Raw genomic sequence first — 9,978 nt, 5'->3', positions numbered from 1 at the left:
GGTGAACACGGCGGATGGGGTTGGACTTCCCATTGAAAAATTTCCAAATTTTAAAAAATCAATTTTCATGCAAAATCAGCTTTCAATGTATCTTGGCTTTAATTCGTATGAAACCCAACTTTCTTGCTTTGGGGTCATTTCCAATGGTTTTAAACAATGTAAAATTGCTTGCTGAGACACTTGTAATCTAAGAGCAAGTTCTTTTTGCTTTTGGGACTGATCATCTTCCAATTCCTTGTCTTTGTACAATTTCGGCCTTCCACTGTGTTCTTTGTCTTCCATGTCAAACTCACTGTTTTTAAACTTCTGAAACTGTTCACGACAACTTATCTCACTTAAAGCAGCCTTACCACATGCTTCTTCAAGCAATCAATGCCCCTCAGCTGAAAATTTCTTCAAATGAAAGAAATAAATCAAAAGTTCCCGCAAATGACGTTTATTTGGTACAAAACTTGACATTTTTGCATGAAAACAAGCACATAATGTAAATCACAAAAACCCCAAAACTCTAAGGTTATGTTGTTACTACTTACAATAAGACGTTTAACTGCAGTCAATTTCTACATAACCTACTAGTAGTACCATTGTGCAACAAATGGCGGGAATTTATTTGTACACCCAATATGTTTTTAAAATTCTTGTCAGTAATTTTTAGTTAAATTTTTAATTATTTCTCATTCCTCAGTAGAATTGTTATTGTGTCGGGGGGGAAACCTATTTCTTCTATGAAACTGGAGAATATCTGAAGAAACTTTACAAAATGGAAGAAACTAAAAATTATTTACACAATTTTTTAACGATGATTATTATGAAAAAGTTTAAATTTAAAGAAGTTAAATTTATTGTAGCAGCAGAAAGTTGAAAGTTTTTGAAATCCATTGTAAGATATAACTATTTTCAATTATTTTAGCTTTATGTAAAATTTTAAAATCTTTGTATTATTAAGTCAATTTTAGTAATAATTTTTAACAGTGTTTGATTATAAAAGTTAATATGCTATTTACAACTGTAAATTCAATATGCATTTATGTTGGTAGTGTGTATGTTTAATAAATGATTTATTAGTTAAGTAGTATTAATAAAATTTAATTTGAATATTTTAACAATATATAATTTTAAAATTAGGTTTTATTATGAATAGAATGTTAAAGAACTATAGTTATTTCAATTACTTAAGAAATTCATTAAATTTATTTTTCTCTTCAGTTGTTGAATTTTAGCTTTCACTTATTTATAAATGATATATTAAATAGCATAGAAATTAATGCTATAACTTAAACTATATTAAAATTATAAAGTGTTTAAAAAATTGTCTTGATATTAAATATTTCTTTTTTTTTTAAAAATAGTTTCTTCCATTTAGATGGAAAGAGAGTTATTTCTTACAGATCAGTTATTTCATCGTTTTTTCCACTGTGGAAGAAACTAGCCACTTCCGTATCTCAGGCTTTCTTTTCATTATACACTCAGTTTTTTAAAAAAAATAGTATTCGTAATTCAACGATGTATTCATTTTTACTCATAGTTTTTTATTAAATATTTATATTTGTCTAATTCAAAGAGATTTTCTCATGAAATTTCTGAATAGTAAAAGTGTAGTTGATATAAGTGTATCTGTAAAATTAAAAAATCAATAATTCAATAATATTATACTATCTTCAATTCTTAATTGAAGGTAAAGGTAAAATTACCTTTCCTGTATTTTCTGTGGTGATTCTTCAAGTTTAGCCGAGGGATGATGGACCACTTTTCCTTCGCTTCAGAAGATCGCTTCTCTTGAAAAAATGATGTCATTGTTAAAAATTAACATGGTCTGTCATGGAAGGAATCAACGTCTGACCATTTTTTGAAAGCATTAAATATTCAAACAAAAACGTAACAAACAAGATTAGACGACACATTAATATTGTGAAAAGGAACAGCACATACGTTTCAACATCTTAACTCGGAAGAGATCATTCAACTTTTGCTAACTTACAAAAACTGCAGTTACGGTTAAATTTTAAAGTCAAATAGTTCCTCGGAGTTTCTCGACAGTATCTTTAATTTGCTGGAAGAAAAAAAAACTGTTTTTGCTTGTCAAATATTTTTACAATTGTTTGAATTTAATTTTTTACAGTTCAAGTTAGCTGTATTTGTAATTGCATATTCTCTTTTTGATCTTTTATTTTAACTTAGGTCATTTATGCATTGTCTAGTTGGTATTAAATTAAATTTTGATTTTATTTGTATTTTAATTATTATTGTTTTATATAATAAGTTTTAACAATAATACATAGTTTTATGTATTGTAAAATGAGGGATATCAAGTTTCTTCCACTGTAGTAAAGCCTACTTCAGGAGAAATAAGTTTCTTCCTACCCAAGTGAAAGTATGAAGGAAACTCTTTTTCAAAAAGAAATATTAAATAAATTTTTCAAAATAAGTTGATAATAAAATAAATTTATCGTCAATAGTTTGCAAGTCTTTGTTTAAATTATAAGAACGGGGTGGCGACTCCACAGGAATAATAGGGAAAATACAAATACACCTAAAATGCAGGGAATTTTGATTTTTTTTCTTCTTTACAAACTGGGAAATTATAGAGAATTTTGTTCCTTATTTTCGCTTTTTAAAAAATAGTAACCTCTCAAAGTGCAATCTATGTGATATTTAAGGATATTTCAGCTGTATTAAACTGTTTAATTTACTATAGCTTTATTTGTTTTAAGTGTGTTCAGCTGTTCCTTTTTTTCTCAAAGTTTTTTCAGCAATTGTAACTAGTATAGTTTGCCTAATACAGCTCATAACAAGAGCACAGTAATTGTTTTACCTCTCTTAATGTATAGTGCATAAATATGTACAGGGAAAACACAAGGAATTTTTTTTTTCTAAATTTGAGTGGCCTCCCTTAAGAGTTTACAATTATTTTATTTTTGAAGTAAAATCTATTGATCTAGTGCCGTAAACTTTGTAAAAACCTGGGTTTTTCCAAATGGATTACCCTATTGAAACCCGGCTAGATTCTCTTTTATAAACTCTGCTTCAAGACAAAAAAATGTATTAATTTAATTAAGATCTTTTTCTTTACAGTGACTCATCCAATTCACAACTGACTTATGAGCAGCTACGAATACTGAACCATTGTATTCAACCCAATCAAGTCATAAAAATTGTAGCTTTAGCTGGTATGTTATGCTATATTTCTCATATTTTTTTAATAGGCTGTCTTATCTTTACCATTTTCAAATTAACAAGTTTTCATTATGCTATTTTCGATTAATGTGATGAAATCTAAAAGGTTTAAATATGTGTCTTGTAATGGGTAAAGGCCTGGTTTCTTAGGACAGGACGCCGTCAGCTGGAAATCAGCGCTAACCTCTGATTGGTCCATTTGTGAGCTTGATAGTTTACATCATCGAACGCTCANCATCTATTACTACTCAAAAATTCACTTCATGGAAAAGGTACAACTATATTTATTGAATATAAATCTTTAAATATAAAGTAAGAAAAACTACATTCAAATAAACTAAACATAACTCTTTAACATCACATAGCTCTTTCTAAACATAACATAAGAGAAGAAACATCCTCTAACCAAAGCAAAGATATAACTAACTTAAAACAGAAACACCCACTTCCTTCTAGCTGAGATAACAGGAAGTGACCCAACTTCCCCTAGGAAGTGACCCAACTTCCCACAGGAAGTGGCACAGCCAAGAGGAAAATACTGTTTACATTTCTATTTGTTTACATTTTCCCCAACACCGCTGACGCTCAGATAAGGCGCTTGTCCTAAGAAACCAGACCTTAACAGATTGTGGCGTAACTACCACTAAAATTATTAAACATCAATTCACTAGTATATAAAACATGCTAACTTGATTCAATCTGGAGGTACCTTTTGGAGTTGGTCTTTCCCCACATTGGTAACCCGGACTTAGATATGATCACGTCTACTTCGATGGATGGTCAGCATTGAACAGTTGACTTTGCTATTTGTGACTGCTTCGTTGTCCTCCTCGTTCTTGAAATTCAGTTCATTAAGGAGATTACAAAAATATGTTCAGGGTACTTTGAAGTTTTCAGGTTCGCCAGAGCATGAACTTCGCTACTTGAACCAAGTACGCTAATTACACCACAAGGTCAAGATTAGGACATTTTGTTATTAACAAGCGGCCAGCCTTAGCATTTTTCACTTTTGGCCAATTTTTCAAAAATAAAAATTGTTTAATGATTGAAAAGATTAATGTAAGGCATTTCTTTAAAATGCATTTCTCAAAATATGGTAAATAATACAAGGTTGAATGGTGATGGCTCAGGGGATAGAGTGTTCGCCTTCCGATGAGAAGAACCGGGTTCAAATCCCAGCAATGGCTGGTCGATACAAATTCCGCATCCGGCTTGCACCGACCACAGTGCAGGCGTAAAATATCCTCAGTGATAGACAAATTATTTGTTAGAGTCCCCTTGCCATCAGGCTAACTGTGGGAGGTTTTGTAGTTTCCCTCTCCATGTAGCGCAAATGCGGGCTAGTTCCACATTTGCTCTATTCAACATTTTCACAATTCATTCAAACTCAATGCATTTAGGCGTACCGTCAGTCCGTAGCGTATGAAAGTGCCAGTCATTTGCATGTTTGACAAAATACTTGCTGTCCGCAAGTGCGTATACTGAGGTGGGTTCAATGAGATTCTTGCACTCTCATGCGCAACTATGCTGCATTTTGCACGATATTCTCAATTTCAGGCTTCATTTTCTCCCCTCTGAAATAGAACCGAAAAATCTCTCTATCTTTTAATGGCTTCTTTTTTTCATGGCTAATGTAATCAAGAAAAGAGTTCTTTGTCAGAAACTAGTTATTTATCATGATCATGTAAATTCATTGAAAATTATTTTACGTTTTGTTACTGTATATAGTGATTTAAAAAAAAAATTTAGTGCTTAAAATGTGATTTTTTTTATGTAGAAAGATTTGGCAATGTACCCTGTAATAGGTTTATTTTCTAACAGTCTGTTATTTTTAAATTATTAGAGCATTTGTTTTCTAATTGCCATATTTTCTGTCCTGTTGATATAATATAAAAAAAAAGAGTTATATATCGCGTCATTAATTTAATGACGTGATATATAACTCTTTTTAAAAAGAAAATTATAAAAAAATACTTGCTGCAGATTAAAAATTTTATGTAGTTTAAGTACTTTTCACTCCATGATCTAACAATTTAATAAAAAATGTCATTTGTTAAAAAATGGGCTAAACACAAAATATTATTTATTTTTGATAATACTTTGTATTTATTATTTTATGTAAATTATATAAATGTAAGTTTTTATGTTAATTTTGTTAATTGCTTTTTTTTTTTTTTTTTTTTTTTTTTTTTTTTTTTTTTTTTTTTTTTTTTTTTNTTTTTTTTTTTTGTAATGTTAAGATTGATTTCTTTTGCTCTGTGATGCAACAATTTAACAAAAATATCATTAATTAAAAAAATTGCTATGCATAAAATTTTATTTAATTTTAATATTTTTTTATGTATGTGTAAGTTTTTATGAAAATCTGTAAATTACTATTTTTTTTCCAGTATTAAATTTGATACCTTTCACTCCATGGTGTAATTATTTAACAAAAATATCATTAGTTAAAAATTATTATTTTTATGTTGTACAGAAGAACCTCGATTGGTTGCAAACACCATTCATTGCTAACAATCAGTACGAAAAAATAAAGAATGTGGGTCTGCAAAAATTCTTGAACAATTATAGGAAAATGTATGGAAAGTAGGAAAATGTATGGAAAGTAATAAAGAAATAAAGATTTTGAAATTAATAAAATTTACAATAAGTGTAAAATTAAATTGAAAATAGTTATTTATTTAATGCAGAAATATGTACGTAAAAAGACTTATAAACATATTTATTTAACTTAAATATTTGGAAATTTTGGTTTGTGTTCTCTTTTCTTCTCTGCCAAAATAATATATTTTTTTTTATTTGTAAAAGATTATTGTTCATTTTCTGTAAGTTTGCATGAATGCAAAAAGTTCCTCATTTTTAAAGAAAAACTTTGAAGCTTTCCACAGTGATTATGATTCCATTTCACTATCTTCATCTGTAGCTCTTCAGCAGTTATTTTTTGCACTGATATCAGCACAAGTTTCGCCATTTTCTTCAACTGATACATAAACATCAAATGTAATGTTTGCCTGTACTGTAGCAAATCATTTTATTTTTCAGCATTAGTATAAGGAGTCCATATTTTATTAATTTATTTTATCGTCGGATATTTTTTGATCGACAACCGCAGGTATCTGCTAGTTTCATAAAAAAGATATTGCTAACAGTATTAAAAAAAGCATTTGTGACAAGGCCTTTGAAGCGAGATGATGCAAATGGGAAAACAAAAGATGCGGTATCAATGTATCTAGATTCGAATGTATTAAATTTTATGCTTTTCAGTCCATGCTGTAACAATTTAACAAAAATATTACTAGTTATTAATTGTTTATAAATTTTTTTTCTTTTTTAATTCTTTTCACAATTTTTTCAATTTTTCTCCTATTTTACTATGTCATGCCTGAATCATGTTTTAAAATTATACATTCATCTTCCTTAATTATGATTTGTCAGATTTTTATAAGTTTTGTCTTTATTTTTGTCAAGGATTTTAAAAAATACATATTAAGGCCAGTGAATATGTAGCACTCTGTATATGTTTATAAAACCAGTGAAAACTACTCTTCATATGCTTCATAGAGCCCTATATGAATTTTTATTTTTTTCAAAAAGATAAGTCAAATTCTGATTAATGTAGTTTTTTTATTATAATCCTCAGGTACTGGTAAAACAACAACTCTCATTCATCTAGCTCAACTGTATCCTCAAGTTAAGTTTCTCAATGTTATGTATAACAAGTGAGTATGGTTTAATTTATTTAATTATTTTTGTCAGTTTATTCAAATTTGTATATTTCTGTTCATTATGTATTTTTTTCAATGCTAATTCTAAATAAATTCTCGTGGACTGCACAAAATATAAATGTTAGCTTTCTTAATAAATAGAAACAGGCTCTTATTATCTTCAAATTTCCTGAAACTCTCATGACCACTGCATATTTGAATCAGGAAGTTCCTGATTGTTTAAAGGGCTTCTCTGCATATGTTGGCACTGGTTGTAAATCTATTTCGCTATCTTCATTTTGCACATCTTTTTTTCTTTTTTTTTAACCAACAGCACCTAAGTTTTAACATTTTCATTAGCTGATGGATAAATATCAAATTCGAAATTTAAAGTATTTTCCCCAAACTTTTACAAATTCTCATCTTCTTCATCATTAGTTATTGTTTTTCATTTTTAAAACGAAGGAAATAACTATATATTTTTATTTAATGTCAATAGGTTTTCTAAATGATAGATGAAAAACGATGTGAACAGGTACTTTTAATGCTATAAGAATAGCATTTGTGACGGGAAACATTAAGTGATCAGGGGTCTCACACATCTGTGCAGATGATCTTTGTATCGGTAGCCTTTTTTCCAAGATATTTCAAAATCTCTTTATTTTTCATGTATAACAATTACCCCAGCTATGACTGGTCGACACGAATTTCGCACTCAGCTTGCAACGAACACAGTGTTGACGTGAAATATCCTCAGTGGTATGTGGATCATGGGTTAGAGTCCCTTTGCCATCAGCCTAGCTGTTTGGAGATTTTTGTGGTTTTCCTCTCCGTGTAACTCAAATGTAGGTTAGTTCCATCAAAAAGTCCTTCTTTGGATAGTGTTTGAAATTACAAGGTTACGGTGCTGAATATTAGTTGTCGTAAACCCAAAAATTGGGTCCGCTCTTCAACGACGGTTTTAAAATAAAATATAACACTCAGAATTTAAATTGCACATTTGATTAGTCATTCTTTGACTTGAAGTGACAATCCCACCGTTTTCTTAGTCAACTTTTTTTGCAGTTCTGATTTCCATGTGGATATTAAAATCCAATTATGTTTTATATGATGTTGGTGGATAGTGATATTCAAATCGCTTGTTTGAGTAATCACTTTTCGACATTTCTCAATTAGTTCATGTGGCCAAATTTTGAATAAAAAGCATTTGGTTGTATTTGGTATTTTAGCAGTTAATATTGCTGATTTTCATATGGTTTTTTAAAATCCCAATATATTCCTTACAATAATATTATGCAACGAGAAATTCGAATGCGCACTTGAGTATTCATTATTTAACTAGATAGTTCTATCGGTTTTTGGATTGATTTTTTAGCAGTTATTGTTATTGATTTTCGTATGATTTTTAAAACTTTGCTGTTTTTAATACGATATAATTTATTAACATGTGAATTTTTAAACATTTGAGATTTTTTATCAATCTTTCTTTTTTTTTTGCAGTAATTGCTGTGGATTTTATGGTTTTTAAAATTGCTAATTATTTAATGCGATGAGGACTTTTAAAATGAGAAAAAAAAGAAAATTATTATTTTATTTTTTTAAATATTTAATATATATTCCTTTGTGTTGATGAGAAAAATATTTATTGCATAGAACTTAGTTTTCTTTTACTCTTTAAATTTTATAAAAGTTACTTTTGTATATGAAAAACAATTTTCAGTGTAAAAAAAAAGTAAATACCCATTGAAAAAAGATTGTTTAGTTTCATAGTGAAGCTGAAAAAACCATAATCTAAAACTAACTATAGTTTCTAAAATAATTTGAGATAATTTTTTCTTTCAATAATCACATGAGCTACAATTATTTTTTTATGAGATTAGATTTATTGCATTTTATTAAATTAATAAACAGTAATTTGTTGAATGAAATTTTCATCACAGTTTTACTTGGATAAATACTGTTTTAATGCTAACTGTAAAATTTTTATTAATTAATACTGTAAAACTAATTTGTATTATTTTGGGAAAACCTACTTGATTTTTTTTCCTTTTCATTTTTTGCAGTATTTAGTCTTATTAAAGTATTGGAATAATTTAAATTTTTACATAACAGGCTTACTTAACATTTTATTTCTAACCATATATTTCTGTAAAAGAAAGAAAAAATCGAGTTTGGAAGATTGCTCCAAATACCTCTGTACCTTGCTAATACCAAATACAGTAGAGAACCATTTATCCGGTATCCAGAAAACTGGGAAAAATTTTGATCAGTTTTCCCGCCATTTTAAACTAGAATGATTATGAAAAATAGCGGAAATTGAACTCATCCTTGAAGTTGAGTCGAGGAAAATGTAGGGAAGGGGAGAATTTTTTTCCCCGTTTACCCAGAGAAACGTCATTGCCTCCGTGACCTTGAAGGCAGGGAGGAAGGAATGTTTTATTTTCTTCTTTAGGCTGTCAATCAAGCTCAAGGGTGTGGCATGCTGCTTTCGTTTTCTGTTTGATTTACGAGGGGGTGGGGAAAATGCATTGCATGCATATCAGTGAACAGAAGATGAAAGAGAAAAATATATTTATCTATTTGACATCGATTAATAAAAATAAAATCTTTTTCTTCTAAATAAATTTTCATTCTATGGAAGTGTGGTATCATTTGCAAGTTCTTATTGATGTGTTTTTATCAAAAAAAAAGGAAAAAAAAAGGAGAATTGTTTATTAATTTAAACACAGGATTATTTTATGAAGCAAATTGCAGTTTTGTTTTTTTCGATTCCACTACGTTTGATATTTTTTTCTTTTCACGATAAATTTCGCACTTAATAAATTAATTCTTTTTATTCATAAATTTTATCATTAGGTTTTTTTTAAAAATTCTGTTGATCTAGCCTTGTTCCGGGTTTTAATATTTATGCTAGTGCCTTTTTTAACTATCGCTTCGGTTCGATAATTTTCTAGTGTTTTTATTTAGATTAATAAGTTTTCCTTTTATTTTATCGTTTCCCCAATATAGTTAGGTATGAAATATATTGCGTTATTTAACCATTGGTTTTGTTTATATTAGTTAATTTAGGAATTGTAATTATTTTTAAAAAATAAATACG

The 9,978-nt window shown here is 28.7% G+C and overlaps 1 protein-coding gene across 1 annotated transcript in view; it reads left to right on the top strand.

Annotated features, from left to right (window-relative positions):
- The window catches only part of LOC107456685 (F-box DNA helicase 1), a gene marked incomplete in the record, with an annotated part of 34,060 nt that overhangs the window by 1,088 nt on the left and 22,994 nt on the right, over window positions 1-9,978 (top strand). The window contains 2 exon segments of the mRNA XM_071187060.1: window positions 3,073-3,167; window positions 6,815-6,893. Coding sequence (XP_071043161.1) covers window positions 3,073-3,167; window positions 6,815-6,893 — 174 coding nt within the window.

This window comes from Parasteatoda tepidariorum, chromosome 10 (genome assembly GCF_043381705.1).
Source record: "Parasteatoda tepidariorum isolate YZ-2023 chromosome 10, CAS_Ptep_4.0, whole genome shotgun sequence".
Lineage (NCBI taxonomy): Eukaryota > Metazoa > Arthropoda > Arachnida > Araneae > Theridiidae > Parasteatoda > Parasteatoda tepidariorum.
This window is presented reverse-complemented; position numbering and strand designations above follow the sequence as displayed.